We start from the raw sequence: 16,482 nt of genomic DNA on the forward strand, positions 1-16,482 counted from the left end.
CGCCCTGGCCCCACCTCTTAAAGGGGCCGCGCTCCGCCGCGGGGTTTAGCGCCGGGGGCTCCCCACCGGCGAGGAGAGAAAGGGACGAACAGGAGTAAAATCGATCCAGTCTTTTATTTGGGGCGTGGGGGTGATTGTGGCTCCGATCCCCAGCGAAGCAGCACCCCCATACCCCAGCAGTGCGACCCTATGGTCCCGTCCCAGTGTGTGTGTGCGTGTGTGTATGTACAGGGGGGCTCCGGCGTCAAGGATGGGGTGCTGGAGAGGAGCCCCTTGCCTGGAGGTAGTACTGCCGACCCGCCTCCCCTTGCTGGCTCCATCCCAGCCCCCACAAAGGAGATACACAACACTGGGGGCTTAAGGGGAGGGGGCTGAGTGGTGGTGGTGGAGGGGAAATTGGAGATTTCCAGAAAAACGGGGGAGTGTGGGGGGGGGATTGTAGGAGAAGCCCTTGGTGCCATTCCTATAGCCCCAGCAGTGAGGCAGGTGGCTACAGAACCCTCGAGAGAGGATTGAGGTGCTTCTATATGACAGCTGGTGACCCCCAAGTTCCAGGGAGCAAAGGCAAGGATCACTTATGGGGTGCCCACTTAAGGGGGTGTCCACTCTTCCCCCTCCTCCAACCCTGTACCCCAGTAGGGAGATTCACAGCAAAATAAACCACACAATCTTGGGCTCCCTGTGCCCAACCATCACCCGGACCCGTGGAAAGGGGGGATCCGGGGAGTGGGGGGAGATCTAGGTGGCTTGGTAGAGGTCCTTGCGCCTCCGCACCTCCTTGAGGACACGGGCACGAAAGGCATCGAGGTCCTCCCCCCTGCCCTGCCACAGTCCCAGGGCCTCCTGCAGCTCTGGCCGGTGGGTCCGCAGGAAGGGGTTGTAGGTCTGCTCTTCCCCCAGTGTGGAGGGGCACTGTGGGGGCAGCTGCTCAGCTCCCCTGCTGGAGGCAGCACCCCTGGCAGGGAGCTGGGAATGCCCCCAGAGCCCCCTGCCCATATGGCACCCACCATGCAAGAGGGTGTTGGGGTGCAGCATCCCTGCCAAGGGAACCCCATGAGGGGTCGGGGTGGTGGGTGTTGCACGCAGGGACCCCCATGCCTCACCGTGCTCCTCTTCTCCTGGCGTTGCTGCACTGCCCACTGCAGCTTCTGCTCCAGCGCGGAATTGTCCAGCTCCAGGAGGCTGGCGAAGGTCAGGCACTCCAGTGCATATTCGTGGCCTGTGGACCCCCATATGCAGCCCTTAGCATCACCCCCACCCAGCTCTCCCCCTTGGCAGTGGGGACTAGGGGGACACCAGCAGCTCTGCCCTGCTGTTGGGGACACTCACCTGGCCAAAGCAGTGTGTCCTCGCCCAAGCCCATGGCCACATCCAGGGAGGCGAGCATGGTCTCAGGGGAGCCTTCAAATGGCCTGCCTGGACCCCCACACAACTGCCTGTCATAGGGGGGGTCTGGGGGGTACCCCTAAGCCCATCTCAGGATGGGGTAATCCCCCAACCCCCTGTCTGGGGTTGGGTGCACTCACCACAGCCAGCAAGGAAGAGGAGGTCCCCGGAGAAGAGGCAGGGGGGGCTGCCGAAGGGGCCCCCGTCCAGCACATACACCATGTGGCCCACAGTGTGGCCAGGTGTGGTGAGCGCCTCGAAGGTCAGGCAGCCCACGGTCACCTTCTCCCTGTCTGCAAGTGGGCTGTGCCGGGAGCAGGGGGCACTGTCAGGGTGCTCCCCCCAACCCCAACACCTCAAAATGCGCGCCTCCCATGGCAACCTTTCTCGCACGCTGGTGTCAGGAGCATGCCAGGTCTCTGCCCAACATGGTACTCGGGGGATGGACTGGTGGGTGAGTGCTGCAGACAGTGGTGGTTGGGAAGGAAGCTCCCCCCAGATTTACAGGGGTGCTAGGGGGGTGCAGGACTTACTTGGTGAGCTGTGGGATGGCATCGAGAGCGCTGCCATACACCCTGCAGGAGTTGTGCTTCTGGCAGAGTGCCTCGTTCCCTCCACTGTGGTCCCTGCAGACAGGGAGGTCAGAGACCCTAAATATACCCCCCCATACCTCCCCCACTATATGGGGCAGGGCTGGGGGCTGCCTCAGGTGGGGCTGCCTTCACAGCAGCTACCAACCCTTCCAGGGCCACCTCTTGCCCCTTACCAGTGTTTGTGTGTGCAGAATATGGCCTCCAGCATCACCCCCTCATCTTCAATGGCAGCCTGGGGAGGAAATATGGACAGAGAAATTAGGAGAGACAGAGAACCCAGGTACCAGTTTCCCCCTAAACCCTGTCTCCCCCAGCTCCCCTGTCATGCTCCAGTCTAGCCTTGGGCACTAAGGGCTGCAGATTAGGGGCAGATTTGCTCCCCTCTAACCCCAAAATATAGAGACATGCCACCCCCTCAACTGGAGACAGCCAAACACCAGGTCAGAGTGGTTGTGAGGGTCTCACCTGTACAGCCAGCGGGTCAGAGGGGTCGATGACAACCGCTTGGCTGGAGCCAGTGTCGATGACCAGGTAGCTGTAGTTGTTGGAGAGTACAGGAATGGGCAGGATTTTCAGCCCTGGGGAGGAAGAGACAGAATCAAGGCATGATCCCCCCCAGCTGGAAAAGGGGGAGTCCAGGTCAAACTCCCCACGTCTTACATCACATTCTTAGTTAAACATGCTTCGGGCATGGTGATGGCAACCCCTCCCCAGCCCAAAGTGCCAGTGCTGGGGGACACCGCAGAGCGTGGTGTGGGAGGGGCTGGCCAGGACTCACCAGGGAAGCAGTAGGGCTGGGGCACGGAGTGGCCGTGCGGATACCGCTCCCGGGCCTTCTTCACCTGCCGCTGGTAGAAGAGGTAGCCCAGGCGTGTGCGGGCGTACAGGCTGTACCTGGGGAGGGCAGACACCCCTAGGCATTAAACCCCAGTTCCCCTAAGGAGCCCACTTGGGAAGGGAGCTACTGCTGGGGCTGTGACTCCCACAGGGAACACATACAGGGCCACTTTCTCATTCGGGAGGGCTACAGGTGGTGTGTGTGTGTACCCCACATCCCAGATGCACAGTGAGGGCAAGATTGATTCCCCGAGCAGGCACCCTCCCGCTATTTCGAGCAGCAAGGACTGGGGGGGGCAGTGCTGCGGGGTGCTCACCAGGAGGGGCTGGAGCTGGCAGTTCCTCCCCATGCTCCGGGGGGGGACATGCCCAAGCTTGCCATGCTCCGGGGAATCGGGAAAGAGAATGGGCCGAGGAAAAGGGAGGCAAGAAATGCCCCCGTGCCTGTGGGTGTGCAAAAGACATCAGGCTGCGGAGCTCGGAGGGACCTCCCCGTTTGCACAGCAGCGATTTGGGACGGGACGGGGAATGGTGCAATGACGGACATGTAAAGACCCGGGTTGCAAAGCCCATTCCCGGCCGAGGGCACCCCTGGATGGCACACCGGGAGCGATCCCTGCAGTACCCGGGGGTCCCCTGCGTCTGTTGCGGCGGGAGCCCGAAACCGGGGAGCAGGGGCTCCTGCCAGCGCCGAGTAGCCTGACCACGGCCGGGGCACCGGGGCAGGTCAGCGGTGACACCCGAGAGAAGGCGGCCCGCACGGGAGGCTGACCGGCACCGCGCGGGGGGAGTCGGCGTCTGATCCCCGGCCCCGGCGGCCGGGCTGACACCGCCCGCCCCCAGTCCCCCGGCCGGAGCGGGCTGAGCCCCAGCCCGCTCTCTCCGTGCCGGCGCGGCCGCAGGTTCCGCTCCGGGCGGCTCCGCACAAGCAGGGGAGGGTGGTGGGCCCTCCCTCCCGGCGGCAGCACAAAGGCGGGCGGCGGTGGCTGCCTCCCTGCGGGGGTCCCGCAGCGGCGACCGCTCACTCGCTCGCTCGCTCGCTCACTCACCCCAGGCGGAACAGCAGCGGGGCGGCGAAGGCCATGAGCGCGGCGGCGGCGCGGCGGGCGCGGCGGAGGAGGCGCAGGCAGGCGGCCCCGAGCCCGCGCGCCCCGGCCGCTGCCGCCGCCGCCGCCGCCGCCCCGCCGGGCCCCGCGGCCATGCCGCCAACCGGCGTCACGCGCCCGCCGCGCCGCGCCCCCTGCCGGCCCCGCCACCGCGGCACCGGGAGCGGGGGGGGGGGAACACACACGCCCGGGGGACACACAGCGCTCGCGTCACCCGCCGAGAGGAGGGGATTCCCCCCCCGCCGCCGCGAGGGGTGTCCCCCCGTTGACGTCACTGCGTGAAGAAGGGGGTCCCTGAGTGACGTCAGAGCCGGCGGGAAGGAAGTCCCGGGGGGACGGGCAAGGGCCGGCGGGGTCCGTCCCGGGGAGCAACAGGCGGGAGAGCGCACCCCGCTGCCGGTCCCGGCCGTCCCGGGTGCAGGGCGCGGAGCCGCCGCGGGGGGGCGCGGTGGGCGGTGGCCGCCGCCGCCCCGTCAGACCCGTCCCGGCTCGTTCCGTCCCGTGGCGGCCGCAGCCCGGCGGAGCAGCGCGCAGCAGGTAGGGTGGCCCGCCCCGCTCCGCGCCCCACGCCGTTCCCGAGTCCCGCCTGCGACCCCCGGCGGTCCCCCTCGTTCTCTCGACTCCCCTCCGCCCGCTTCGACCCCCCACCCCCCTGACCCTGCGCCCTCCGGTGCCACAGGCGGCGAGGGGCTGTCCCAGCGCTCTCCCGAGCGTCCCGGAGGCCGACGGGGACTGGGCGAGAGTGGGCGGCCGGTCGCTAAATCCCGGGGACGCGCTGCGGCACCCCGCTCCCCCGTCACTGGAGTGGGTAGGGGCACGTCGGGTTGAGGTCCGGCGGCGGGGAGAGCGGTCCCGCGCGGAGGGACGCGGGGGGACGGGACCCCTACGCGCGGGGTCCCTCTCTAGCACTGGTGCTGTTTTCCGGACCCCACGCGATGGCGTGGCGGGGAATTGGGGAGTGGTGCGGGGTGGTTCGTGGGAGGGCAGCGATACTTCTGCGGTGGAGGGTGTTACAGACCCCGTGGGGTGTCTCGGGAGGGGTGGGCACGGGTTTGTGCCCGGCAAGGTGTGGAGTGACACCATGGGGATGCGTGGGAACCACCACTGGGCAGTGTGGGGGTGCCGGGGCTGGGGCACAGGAGGATGCCTCTGTCCCCTCTGTGCCCCCGGGAGAGAGCTTGCAGAGGGGCAGGGATGTGGAAAGGTGATGCTGAACCCCAGCAAACTTGTGTCGTGTGTGAGCGATGTGGGCCAGCGGGGACATCCGGCCTGGGTGGGCTGTACTGACCCTCTCATGTCAACTGAGCAGGACTGGCCTGGGCTGGGCTGGGCCGGGACAAGTTGTGCTGTGCTGTGTTGGATTGTGCTGTACTGAGCCGTGCTGTGCTGCAGGAGGCAGCTGTGCCCTGTTGAACTGTACCAGGCTGTGCCATGCCATGCCAGGCTGTGCCACTCTGTGCTGTGCCATACTAGGCTGTGTTGTACTAACCCGTGCTGTACAGGTGGGAGCTTCCCAGTTCTTCAAGAGTGAGGTGCTTTCTCAGGCAGCCTGAATGTGGGGAGCTCTGTCCCCCGCCCCAATCCATGATCCCCTCCTAAGGTGGTTGTGTTTCCCCCAGGAACCTGTGGAGCTTGTAGCAGGGGCCTGAGCCTGGCAGGGGTGCCACGGTGGATGGTGGGGACACAACCCTGTGCTACCCATGAGATTGTGGAAGGGATCATGGTTGGCTGTGCCCCATGTGCCTGCTATATGTGCCTTATCTGTGCTGAGTCACGGTGTCAGTGCAGAGTAGCACCCTGACCCCAGGGACCGTGTCATGCCACTGAGCCGGCCCTGGGTTGCCATCTGCCATCTAACTGGTGACCTCAGTTTTGGGGCCGTGCAGTGCCATGGACCTAGGAGGGTTCGGCTGCCTGCTTCCCTGGGTGTGGCAGCTGTTGGGACCCGTCAGGCTGGTTCCTTCCCTGTGCCCAAGGCTACCCCAATGCGGTGGAAACAGGAGGGGCTGGAGCAGTCACAAGGTGCTGGTCATGGGCACAGGGTAGGACCCCGCTGATCTGGTGCTGGCCAAATACACCCTGCTTCCCCCAGACACCTGGGTTCCCTCCTGGGGACTCTGGTCCCTCTGTAACTTGAGTGTCAGTCACAGAGGCTTTCCTAGGGTCAAGGTCCTATTTTGGGCCCTCCCCTGACCCCACAGATGAGGCAGTACCAGGGGGTCCCCTGTGCTCTCTGGGAAACCACAATGTAGGGAAAGTGAACTTCCTGTCCGTATGGTCACTGCCACACCGGTTATTTATTTTTGGCGCTGTCGTCATCGCAATGACAAAGGGCAGTGTGACCGTGGCAGCTCTGCCATGGCTGTCACGGTTGGATGCCAGGAGGGATGGAGGGACAGACACGGAACTGCTCCCTCCAGCCCTGCACGGCTGGCATGGGTGTGCCCTCGACATCACTGCCTGTCCAGCCCGGCTGAGGGAAGCACTGGTGTCGCACAGGAGGAAGTTCCCAATCCCCTCCTAGCCTGGTCCTGGTTAGGATCAGATCCTAGTTCCTTCCCTGGGATGGTCCCAAGATCACATCACAGCTGAGGGCAGGAGGGTTGTGGGGGGTCCTGGCACCTTCCTGGGGTCTGGGATGCCAGTGCTGAGGGGGTGGGAGGTGAGTAAAGGCCTGGCACTCTCTACTGGCAGCACTGTTGTTTTCCTAGCCTTGGAGATCCTGCTTTCCTTCTCCTCCTCCTGCTGGGACCAAGCCCAGCTGGCCCTGAGCCCGGGCTGCCTGCTCACAGCTGCCGGGGGCTCTGTGAGGGGGCCTGGTATGGCCGAGGAGGGAAGCTCAGCCCCAGGGGGGGTCCCAACTCCACTCCCCGAGGAAGAGTCCATCTCCTACGGAGGTGATGTGGGTGTCACATCCCCTTGAAAGGGGACTCAGGAGCTCTGGAGCCCCTGTGTGACGCATACAGTTGTTGGGTGGGGGACACCCCCGAAATGGGAGGGGCAGTGGGATCTGCATGGCTGTGATGAGGATCAGACCCTGTGTTTCCATCCCAGGCAGTTGGCGGGGTGATGCCATTTGTCCTCAGTGTGGTGCTACCAGGAGCCACAGACCTGGTAAACTCAGGGTGGGCTTCAAAGACTGGAGAGGTCAGATCCCTTTTGAAAAGGTCACGTCCTCGACGCAGCTTGAGTCAGCGCGTGGCTGTGCCCTGCCCGCGGCTCATCGCTGACGCAGGTGCCGGGGACTCAGGGCACAGGAATGAGGGTGGTCCCAGCCAAGGGACAGTGGGGACATCCCTCGTCTATTATTGACCTGCTGGCATTGAGGCGAACTTGTCCTTACTAATTAGGAGCCACTATTAAAGTGGGAGGGGGAGGCTTTGTGGCTGCATGATCCCCTCTGTCCCTGCACCTGTGGCTCCACTCACCAGGAACAGGTCCTGCCCGGGGAGGGTGACCTGTGCTGAAGCCCCACGTGTTCTGTCCCCTGCAGGTGCCGTGGGAGACGCCAGGGAACCGGCATGTCACATCCCAGCGCTCCCCCGCTCTACGACGACAAGAACCCCCTGTACCCCCCGCCCCCTGGGGGGTACCCCCAGCCCCCCCACTATGCCGGGGGGTACCCGCAGCCTGGGGGGTACCCTGCGGGGGCGGGGTACGCGCAGCCAGGGGGGTATCCAGCATCAGGGGGGTACCCTCATCCGGGCATGGCCATGCCCACCATGCCTATGCGGTTTGGTAAGTGGGGCACCTTGGTTTTTTTGGAGGAGGGTACTAGAAACAGGGGTGCTGTGAGGGGCTGCATGGCTGACCCTGGTGCTGAGGGGTGTCCCTCACAGGTGACAACGGCCTTGGGGATGGCTCTCCTTTCCAATCAGTTGACTGGGACGATAGGAAAGTCCGGCATGCCTTCATCCGCAAGGTGAGTCCCAAGGGGCCAGGGGCACCTGTCAGGGTGGGGGGCCAAGTGCTGACCCCCCTGTCTCTTGCAGGTCTATGCCATCATCTCCCTGCAGCTCCTAGTGACGGTGGGAATCATCTCTGTGTTCACCTTTGTGTGAGTAGAGGGATCCTCCTTACCTTTGTCCTGAAAAAGAGAGGAGCTTGAGAGGGGGGTGTTCAGAGGGGACAGTAGCTGCTGTCTCCTCTCCCTCACACTTGTCCCTCCTGTCCCACAGCCACCCTGTCCGCTCCTTTGTCCAGAAGAATGTTGCCATCTACTACGCCTCATAGTGAGTAGGGGCTCTGCTGGTTCGTGCCCCCCCAGCTCGTGCCCCACATCCACAGCCTCCCAGCCCAGGGGCTGATCCTGGTGGGGGGTTGTGAGGCTCACACCTGCTGTCTCTCCTTGCAGTGCTGTGTTCCTGGTGACCTACCTGGTGCTGGCCTGCTGCCAGGGTCCCCGGTGAGTCCCTAGGACCACCAGGGTGGGATGTGTGGGTATGGGGGGTGTTTCCAGAGCATGAAGATAGGTTCCTGCCTGGGGCTGCCCCTGGGTGGTGGGGGCCAGGGGGACATAACATGGTTGTTGTCACTAGCTTACCTCTCTCCTGTTTTGTCCTCAGGAGACGCTTCCCCTGGAATATTATCCTGCTGAGCATCTTTGTGAGTGGGCTGGGACTGGCAAGGGGTCCTGGAGGTGTCCCCATGGCACCCCAGGTCTCCCTGGGTGTGCTGGGGGGGATAGGAGGACATGTGGGCAGGTGGGCAGCCTACTGAGCTCACCCTTCTCTCCCACAGACGCTGGCCATGGGGCTGATGACAGGCACCATTGCCAGGTACGCCCTGGGGACCCTGCGGTTATAAAATCTGGGGTCCCTCCTGTCCTCCATTATGCAGCCAGATCAGCTGAGAGGCTGCCAGGAGCCACGGGATGCTCCAGTCCCTTGGGCTCAGGGACCACGGAGTTCCTGTCCAGGTTTGGGGCTGGGGGGGAGGGTCTCCAACACCCCTCTGGCAGGAGGATACTGAAGTGTGAGGTGACTTTCTTTGTCTGCAGCATGTACCAGACGAAAGCTGTCCTGATTGCCATGCTCATCACCGCCATTGTGGCCATCGTTGTGACCATCTTCTGCTTCCAGACCAAGGCAAGGAGAGGGACGCACCCTGCCCTGCCCTCTATGGGCCAGGTGTGGAGAGCTGGTCAGCGGGGACACCCTGGGCTCTCCTGTGACATATGTGTGTGTGTCCCCATCAGGTTGATTTTACTTCGTGTCCAGGGCTGTTCTGCGTGCTGGGCATTGTGGTCATGGTGACCGGGATCATCACTGCCATCGTCCTCTCCTTCAAATATGTGAGTGGGAAGGAGAGAGGAGCTGTGGGGTGCCGTGGGTATTCCCGGTTGGCTATCCCCAGGGCTGGTGCAGGCAGGGGGTTTGGGTGGCCCCTTTGCTGGGAAGCAGGGTGTGGAAGGTAGCTTGCCTGCAGGGAAAGCATGTGTCAGCATCGGCAGCAGCTCCTCAAGAGCCGGGTGCGGGCAGGGCCTGCCCTGCCTCGCCTGCTGCCTGCCAGCACCCCGGCTCACCCTGCTCGTGCTCCCTTCCTGCACAGGTCCCCTGGCTCCACATGCTGTACGCAGCCATCGGGGCCATCGCATTCACGCTGGTGAGTTGACAGCTGGAGCGGGCAGAGGGCGTGGGGCAGGGACTGGGGAGGGAGGAATTCCCCCTTGGTCCTTGCCTGACACTCTCTGTCCCTGCAGTTCCTTGCCTATGACACCCAACTTGTGCTGGGAAACAGGAAGAACACACTGAGCCCCGAGGAGTATGTCTATGGTGCCCTCACCATCTACACTGACATCATCTACATCTTCACCTTCATCCTGCAGATAGTGGGCCGGGATTAGCTCTGGGACCCCTCCTGTCCCTCTCCAGCTGCCCCTCACCCCTCCTCTGGTCTCTGTACAGGATAGTCTGCTTACTGTGACTCTTAATGCTTTGGCATTCCTACCTGTAGGCTGCTAAGTAAAGGGCTTCCCTTGATCATCCCCCAACAAGCCTCTGAGGGCAGTGGGGGGGACTGGCTGCCAGCGTTAAGGCAGTTTAGCCCAGCTTTGGCACCGCTTCCTGAGGCTGTGCCAATGGCATTGGGCTGGCAGCGGAATGTCACAGCCCTGCCTGGGCACAGGGAGCTGGCAGCGGCTGCTGGGATCATGTTGAGATTTTTTTGCCAGAGAACATTTGGTGTCATTCACTCTGTGCCTTAGATGTGGCTCTGGCCATGCCCCCTCCCTGAGCTGTGGCTGTGCCCAGGGTGGGCAGGGGGCAGCTGGGACCTCCGTGGCAGAGCTCACATTGCAGAGGCCCTGCAGCCACAGATGTGGGCAAAGTTGCACTTGCTAAATAAAACACTTCAGTTTTCCAGACAGTCTCAGTCTTACTTGTGTGGCAACTCCCTCAAAAAACCTGTGGGCAGACTCAGTGGGGGCTGCGGCCTGGTGCAGCACAAACACTGCTTTGGAATGGGAAAACCAAGGTCAAATTGCTCCAAGCCTGGCCTCCCTCCCCTGGCCGTAGACCCTGCTGTTGTGGGCAGAAGCCCAGCTGCAGAACAGCTGGGGCCCCCACTGCTGAGGCAGGCGGAGCCTGGGGCTGAGCACCGAGGGAGCATCCACAGTGGCAGTGAGCTGTTTCACTTTATTTGTCCCTATTCAGCTCCACAACCACTTCATGGTCTGGATAGGCAGGGCAGATGCCACTGTCATGCATTCCAGCGACAGGCTGGGCATGGGGGGCAGTGTGGCTATGCCCCCCTGACCATCCTGTTGTATCGCTCCGTCTCGTACTCGCCCTGGTTGGCTTCCATCATTGTTCGGCGGATTTTGAGCTGCTCGAGGCGGTTTTTGTCCACTTGCCGTTTGACCAGGAGGAAGAGGATGATGCCGGAAGGCAATCCAATGGCCCTGCAGAACAGCCAGCAGTCAGGGAGATGGAGAGAGTGGGTGGGGAAACAAGGGTGCTGTGCCACGCGGGGGCTGCATGGACAGTGCCCTGTTCAGCGCTACAGACCCCCATGACCCCTGTTCCACCCCGGGCCCCACAGAGCAGCGCAGCCTCCCAGTGCTGACCCTCTCCCACCAGCTGAGCCACTCACCAGGCCACCCCCACCGGCTTCATGGGGTTCTTGCCCTTCTTGCGTGTGGGGATGTACTCCACCCCTTCGGGGAGCCCCCCGCTGCCAGGCTCCTGACTGGCCCGCTGTCCCGCTGGCCGGGGGCAGCTCTGCCCAAAGAGCCGTGTGCCCCGGGCATCCGGCCGCCCCCAGGCCTTGGCAGGACACGCTGAAGCTCTTACTGCCACCAGCAGTCCTGCGGGGAGAGAAGCATTAGGGAGGGGCAGCCATGGGGTAGAGCGTGGGGGGCCCAGCCCGGGCTGCCTGAAGCTCCTGTCCCTGCCCTTGTCCCTGCCCTTTTTCCTGCCCTTGCCCCGGCTCTATTCCCTGCCCTTATCCCTGTCCATCCCCATTCCCCTGCCACAGGCCCTGCCCTTCCGCCAGAGGGCGCTCGAAGGCGGGGCCTGAGCCGAGGGCGTGACCAACACAACTGGGGCGTGGCCAAGCGCAGCGGGGGCGTGGCCCTAAAGCCTCTCCTCAGCGGGGCGGGGCGGGGGTGCGTCTCGGGGCGCTTGTGCCGAAGGCCGCGGAGCAGTGCCGTGAGAGAGGTGGCGGAACGGTCCCGGTCCCCCCGCCCCGGGGCTGCTCCCTGCTCCTGCCCACCCGCTCGCCCGCCCGCCCGCCGTTACCCCGCAATCCGCCTCGCGCCGCCGCCATGGTGCCGGTGTGCACCAGCGGCTCCGCTGCATGCCGGGAGCTGCAGTCTCGTCACTCGGAAACCGTCGGCCGGCGGCGCCGCGCGGTGTGTGCGCGGAAAACTACATCTCCCAGAGTGCGCCGCGCAAGGCGGGGCCGGCCAGCCCTGCTGGCGGAAAGGGCGGGATCCGCGCGCGGACTCGGGCCGTGGTTGGCTGGGGCGGGCGGCGATTGAGCGGGGCGGGGCGCGCGGCGGAAGCGGCGGCGGCGGCGGCGGGGTGGGTCGGCATGGAGCCCGGGGAGGACCCGGGAGCGCTGGACCTGCACGGCGACGAGGAGATCATCGAGGTGGTGGAGCTGGGCCCGCCCGGGCCGGGTGAGACGGGGCGCCCTGCGCCGCGCACCGGGCAGGGCTTGCGGGGGCTCCGGCCTCCCGCCGGGGCACCGGGAGCGCTGCGGCCCCACCCCAGTGCCAGGCCCGGCCGGTGCATCCCCCCCGGCCCGCGGCCTCTCCCCGTGTCGCGTCCCGTTCCTCTGCGGTTTCCCTGCTCTGGGACTCGTGGCCGCGGCGGCATCGCGCATCCCCCCGCTGCCCGGTCCCGCAGCGACCCCCGCTGTCCCTCCGAACCCGGCCGGCCGCGAGCCGCGCCCTGACCTTCGCCCTCTGCAGATGACCTGGCCGAGGAGATGGAGGACGTGGACTTTGAGGACGAGGGGGCAGAAGAGCCCGATGCCGAGGCTTGGGAGTCGGAGGATGACGAGGGGGTGGAGGACGGCATGGAGGCACAGGACGACAGTGAGGTCACGTTCTCGCTCCACTCGGGTGCGTGCTGGGCACGGGCAGAAGCAGTTGGGACCCCCCTCGGGACCTGGTCTCATCTTGGCTTTCCCCAGAGTCCAGGGGTGCAGAGTGCCTTGCTAGGCTGCTGTCTCTCAGCCTTTTTGGGACGGCCATCAGGACTCAGAGCTGCCCTGGGCTTGTTTCTGCCTTATGCTCTGGCAGAAGAGCCCTTTGGGCCTCCCATCATGGCAGCTGGCCTTAAGCTCAGCAGAAAGCCTCTGCCGCTCCCCTTCCACGTGAAGAATTGATTCCCACTGGGCTGGGTTGAAGTTCAGCTTGCTGACATCCCACCCAGACCCAGTGCCGCACAGGGTTTGGATCCCCTGGGAACGTCAGGCGGGATTGGCATCGTAGCCATGTAGCCTCTCTTTGCTCTTTTGTCAAGATTCTGTCTTCTGTGTGAGCCTTGACCCCAAGACCAACACGCTGGCAGTGACAGGCGGAGAGGATGACAAGGCCTTCGTGTGGCGTGTGAGTGATGGGGAGCTCCTGTTTGAGTGCTCAGGTGAGGTGCAGTGAACAGCTGTGTCCCCTCTCAGCAGTGTCTATCTGCACACATCTTTCTCCAGCTGATGCTGTGTTCCTGACCATCTTCCATAGCTTGGCCTGAGCAGTCTCTGTCCCCTGATGTTTATAGGACACAAGGACTCGGTCACCTGTGCTGGCTTCAGTCACGACTCCGTGTTCGTGGCCACAGGTGACATGTCTGGGCTTATCAAAGTGTGGCGGGTGGACGCCAAGGAGGAAGTGTGGTCCTTTGAGGTGGGGGACTTGGAGGTGAGTGGTGCTGTGGGGGCTCCCCAGCCAGCAAGTGGGATGGCAGCACTTTGGTGACGCTGCCTTTGGTCTCTCTCTCTGCCCAGTGGATGGAGTGGCACCCTCAAGCCCATGTTCTTCTGGCTGGTACAGCTGATGGCAACACCTGGATGTGGAAGATCCCCAGTGGGGACTGCAAGACCTTTCAAGGTCCAGCATGCCCAGCCACATGTGGCAGGATCTTGCCTGATGGTGAGGCGTGGGGCCTCTCTGGAGTGTGGAATGTCACCAGCTGTGTGGGCCATCTGCCCTCCTGCTTCTCCCAGTCTGTGCTGAATGGGAGGTAGGGGGATGGGGGCCCCTGTCTCTATCTGCTATCTCTGTCTCACCCAGGGAAGCGAGCAGTGGTGGGGTATGAGGACGGGACCATGCGCATCTGGGACCTAAAGCAGGGAACCTCTCTGCATGTCCTGAAAGGTAAGGAAGAAGGAAGAGGTTTATCACCTGGGCTACTCCCTAGCTGGCAAACAGCCCCTTCTAGTGTGCTCTGACCTCTGTCTGGGTGGACAGGAGGCATCCTGTGAGGGCAGGAGGGAGCCTGGCACAGGGTTTTTCTCCCCAGCAGTGGCTGTTGCTTGCCGGGATGCTGGCAGAGCCAGGCAGGGTGGAGGCTGCAGGATGGTGTGTTTCAAGGCTCACTGGGTCTCTGTGGGGAGGGCACATAAAGCTCATACCTGCTGCTTACCCCCCAGGCCAGGATGGCCATCAGGACCCCTTGACGTGTGTAGCCAGCAACCAGGATGGCAGTTTGATCATGACGGGCTCTGTGGACTGTCACGCCAAGCTGATCAACTCTGCCACGGGCAAGGTGCGTCTGTATGGGCTGGGCAGAGCCAGGTGTGCTGGGGACCCCCCAAGTCCCCTGTCCTGGGTCGGGGGCAGAGCCAGAAGCGCTGAGGACCCCCCAAGTCCCCTGTCCTGGGTCGGGGGCAGAGCCAGAAGCGCTGGGGACCCCCCAAGGCCCCTGTCCTGGGTCGGGGGCAGTGCCAGAAGCGCTGGGGACCCTCGAATCCAGGGCCGGTGTGCGGCCATCGGCAGCCGGCAGGCGGCGGCCTCGCGCTGCGGGTGGAGCGCGGGCTGGGTGGTCCCGCCCGGCTCCTGGAAGGAAGTTCCTTGTTTGCTCCCAGGAGTTGAGGCTTTGGGGCCGCACCTTGTTCTAATGAGGGCGCAGACTCGGTATCGAGTACAAACGGGACCTTTGTGCGTCTGAGTCTCCTTCCCTCGGGGTATAGTCACCCTCCCTCTACCCAGGTGGTGTGCGTGTTCAAGATGGAGAGCGTGACCCCCAAGGCACCCATCAGCGAGGGTGAGGAGGCAGAGTCCAACTCAGTGGAGTCGCTGGGCTTCTGTAATGTGTGAGTGTTGGGACAGACGCTCTTCAGTGCTACATCTTACTGGGCTTGTCATACAGATTCATTTGCATCCCTTGCACTCAATCTGCTGCATTTCTCTTGCCTCTGTCCTCCCTAGCTGGGTGTGAAGATGCCAGATCCCTTTGGTATGAGGCCAAGGGTCTCCAGCTGCTCAGTCCTCCCTGCAACTGTGGGGATTCTGGGCTAGCCTGATTGACCACTGCTTGGCTGGGATACTCTCCAGACAGCTGTTTTCCTACCAGGACATTGTCATCTTCACAAACCATGGGCTGATTGCTGACTTGCTGTACTGTTGGATTTCCCAAGCGGGTTGTTTGATGGCTCCAGCCATCAGGTTGTCCCTCAGCCTCTCAGTACATTGTAGCCTTCAGCATAGGGTTTGCCTTTTACCTGCAGCCTTTATGTGTTTCCATCCCTGCTTCCGCTTGTGCCATGTAATGCCTATTCCCCTGTCTGTAGGATGCCACTGGCTGCTGTGGGCTATCTTGACGGCACACTGGCTATTTACGACCTCTCCACACAGAGCCTGAGGCATAAGTGCCAACACGAGGTACTGCCCTCCCCCCTGCCCCACCCAGGCCTGGGAGGTGGGCTTTGGGCCTTTTGGAGATCTCCCTTGAAGCCCAAGGGCCAGTTCCCAATTTGTACTTCTCCCTTAGCCTTGGGCTTCCCCAAAGGGCAGCCGCAGTCTCTGTAAAGCGGATGTGCTTGGCCCTGGTGTCTGGCTGTCCTGGGGGGATGCCCGACACCATGAGGGGGTGGGGGTACAGGGGGGGAGCTAAGAGGTCCCCACTGTGGTTTCCCCCTGCCCCAGTCAGGGATCGTGCAGCTGCTCTGGGAGGAGAGCTCGGCCGTGGTGTACACCTGCAGCCTGGATGGGGCTGTGCGGCTCTGGGACGCCCGCTCGGGGAAGATGATCAGCGAGTACCGAGGGCACTCTGCTGAAATCCTCGACTTCGCTGTCAACAAGTGAGCAGGCAACCCCTAGACCCCTTCCCTGCTGGGTGGAGGGAGCAGCGATAGCAGGGGCCTCCAGCCTAGGAGCTCAAATCACAAGCTGCCTCTTTGAGTGCCCTTGTGGTCTGGTCCCAAGGTGGGGGACAAACCTAGGTCCATGCTGAGACTTGAGGGTCTCAAGGGGGAGTGCAGTACTTCAGAGCTGGGCTGGGGGTGATGGTCAGGGATACTGAAGCTCCCAGCCCCAACTCTGAACCCTGTCTCCCTGCAGGGATGCCTCCATTGTGGTGACCACCTCTGGCGACCACCAAGCCAAAGTGTTCTGCGTCCAGCGGCCCGACCGCTAGAACTGCGTCAAGGGATGGCGTCCCGGCGCTGACCTGCGCCTTGTGTACAGAGGGACGAGGGACATGGTTTCACCACCCTTCTCCAATGTGTGCTTTGTAATTTTTCCAGCCTGCCCTGCTTTGCCCTCACCATCTAGGGGCCAAGTCAGGGGTTTTGTATGAAGATGTCTTTAATTATATAAATTATTTCACTTAACTGGATGCCATCTACTCTGCTTGTTGGGGGGAAGAGGATCTGGGGAGCTATGCTCCCTCCTCAGGGATCTCCCTGGCATCCAACCATGGCCTGAGGATCAGTGGCAGAGATTCCCATCCTAGCTCTCCCTGCTAGGGGGAATCAGGGGTCAGGATAGGAGGGAAGGGTGCAGGTTGCTAGCTGAAGGTAGGAGAATCCTGCTCTGTACAGTCTAGGAGCTCCTTAACAGAACAGGCTATTCCCAGATTTGGGTACTGCACTCCAAAGTTCACCAGAAGGCATAT

General features: G+C 63.1%; 3 protein-coding genes across 7 annotated transcripts; 2 read left to right on the top strand and 1 right to left on the bottom strand.

The window, feature by feature from the left end:
• Window positions 1–95: 95 nt before the first annotated feature.
• PNKD (PNKD metallo-beta-lactamase domain containing) lies at window positions 96–11,750 on the bottom strand. Of its 4 annotated transcripts, none has more exons than XM_053983002.1 (10): window positions 11,662–11,750; window positions 11,015–11,228; window positions 2,758–2,873; window positions 2,445–2,557; window positions 2,153–2,211; window positions 1,920–2,012; window positions 1,527–1,690; window positions 1,330–1,416; window positions 1,104–1,219; window positions 96–912 (listed from the first exon to the last, which is right to left on the bottom strand). In XM_053983002.1, exons 1-10 carry the CDS (start codon window positions 11,687–11,689, stop codon window positions 739–741), a joined length of 1,164 nt encoding a protein of 387 aa, XP_053838977.1. In that variant the 5' UTR covers window positions 11,690–11,750; the 3' UTR covers window positions 96–738. The 4 variants fall into 4 exon arrangements, with proteins under 4 accessions (XP_053838977.1, XP_053838975.1, XP_053838976.1 ...); XM_053983000.1 differs by lacking the exons at window positions 11,015–11,228; window positions 11,662–11,750 and adding exons at window positions 3,134–3,260; window positions 3,866–3,910; XM_053983001.1 differs by lacking the exons at window positions 11,015–11,228; window positions 11,662–11,750 and adding an exon at window positions 3,866–3,951.
• TMBIM1 (transmembrane BAX inhibitor motif containing 1) lies at window positions 4,384–10,284 on the top strand. The gene is made up of 12 exons (XM_053983003.1): window positions 4,384–4,459; window positions 7,416–7,660; window positions 7,762–7,844; window positions 7,915–7,979; window positions 8,101–8,154; window positions 8,277–8,327; window positions 8,488–8,527; window positions 8,663–8,700; window positions 8,922–9,009; window positions 9,120–9,215; window positions 9,473–9,526; window positions 9,624–10,284. Exons 2-12 carry the CDS (start codon window positions 7,444–7,446, stop codon window positions 9,765–9,767), a joined length of 930 nt encoding a protein of 309 aa, XP_053838978.1. The 5' UTR covers window positions 4,384–4,459; window positions 7,416–7,443; the 3' UTR covers window positions 9,768–10,284.
• AAMP (angio associated migratory cell protein) lies at window positions 4,425–16,198 on the top strand. Of its 2 annotated transcripts, none has more exons than XM_053982997.1 (11): window positions 4,425–4,459; window positions 12,339–12,491; window positions 12,895–13,014; window positions 13,147–13,286; window positions 13,373–13,517; window positions 13,659–13,742; window positions 14,018–14,133; window positions 14,577–14,680; window positions 15,158–15,248; window positions 15,513–15,667; window positions 15,927–16,198. In XM_053982997.1, the coding sequence occupies exons 2-11, from the start codon at window positions 12,356–12,358 to the stop codon at window positions 16,000–16,002; spliced, it is 1,167 nt and encodes a 388-aa protein (XP_053838972.1). In that variant the 5' UTR covers window positions 4,425–4,459; window positions 12,339–12,355; the 3' UTR covers window positions 16,003–16,198. The 2 variants fall into 2 exon arrangements, with proteins under 2 accessions (XP_053838972.1, XP_053838971.1); XM_053982996.1 differs by lacking the exon at window positions 4,425–4,459 and adding an exon at window positions 11,720–12,044.
• Window positions 16,199–16,482: the final 284 nt, after the last annotated feature.

The sequence above is a fragment of the Vidua macroura genome, chromosome 7 (genome assembly GCF_024509145.1).
Source record: "Vidua macroura isolate BioBank_ID:100142 chromosome 7, ASM2450914v1, whole genome shotgun sequence".
In the NCBI taxonomy this organism is placed as follows: domain Eukaryota; kingdom Metazoa; phylum Chordata; class Aves; order Passeriformes; family Viduidae; genus Vidua; species Vidua macroura.

Excerpts from the sequence above, each read along its gene's own strand:
- AAMP (XM_053982996.1), top strand. The coding sequence starts at position 11,720 with ATGCCGGGAGCTGCAGTCTCGTCACTCGGAAACCGTCGGCCGGCGGCG. Across the intron at positions 14,681-15,157 it reads TCGCTGGGCTTCTGTAATGT|GATGCCACTGGCTGCTGTGG; the intron begins GTGAGTGTTGGG and ends CCCTGTCTGTAG. Across the intron at positions 15,668-15,926 it reads CTCGACTTCGCTGTCAACAA|GGATGCCTCCATTGTGGTGA; the intron begins GTGAGCAGGCAA and ends GTCTCCCTGCAG.
- TMBIM1 (XM_053983003.1), top strand. The coding sequence starts at position 7,444 with ATGTCACATCCCAGCGCTCCCCCGCTCTACGACGACAAGAACCCCCTG. Across the intron at positions 7,980-8,100 it reads ATCTCTGTGTTCACCTTTGT|CCACCCTGTCCGCTCCTTTG; the intron begins GTGAGTAGAGGG and ends CCTGTCCCACAG. Across the intron at positions 9,216-9,472 it reads TCGTCCTCTCCTTCAAATAT|GTCCCCTGGCTCCACATGCT; the intron begins GTGAGTGGGAAG and ends CTTCCTGCACAG.
- PNKD (XM_053983002.1), bottom strand. The coding sequence starts at position 11,689 with ATGGCGGCGGCGCGAGGCGGATTGCGGG. Across the intron at positions 2,874-11,014 it reads AAGCCGGTGGGGGTGGCCTG|GTACAGCCTGTACGCCCGCA; the intron begins GTGAGTGGCTCA and ends TGCCCTCCCCAG. Across the intron at positions 913-1,103 it reads GCCAGGAGAAGAGGAGCACG|TGCCCCTCCACACTGGGGGA; the intron begins GTGAGGCATGGG and ends CTGCCCCCACAG.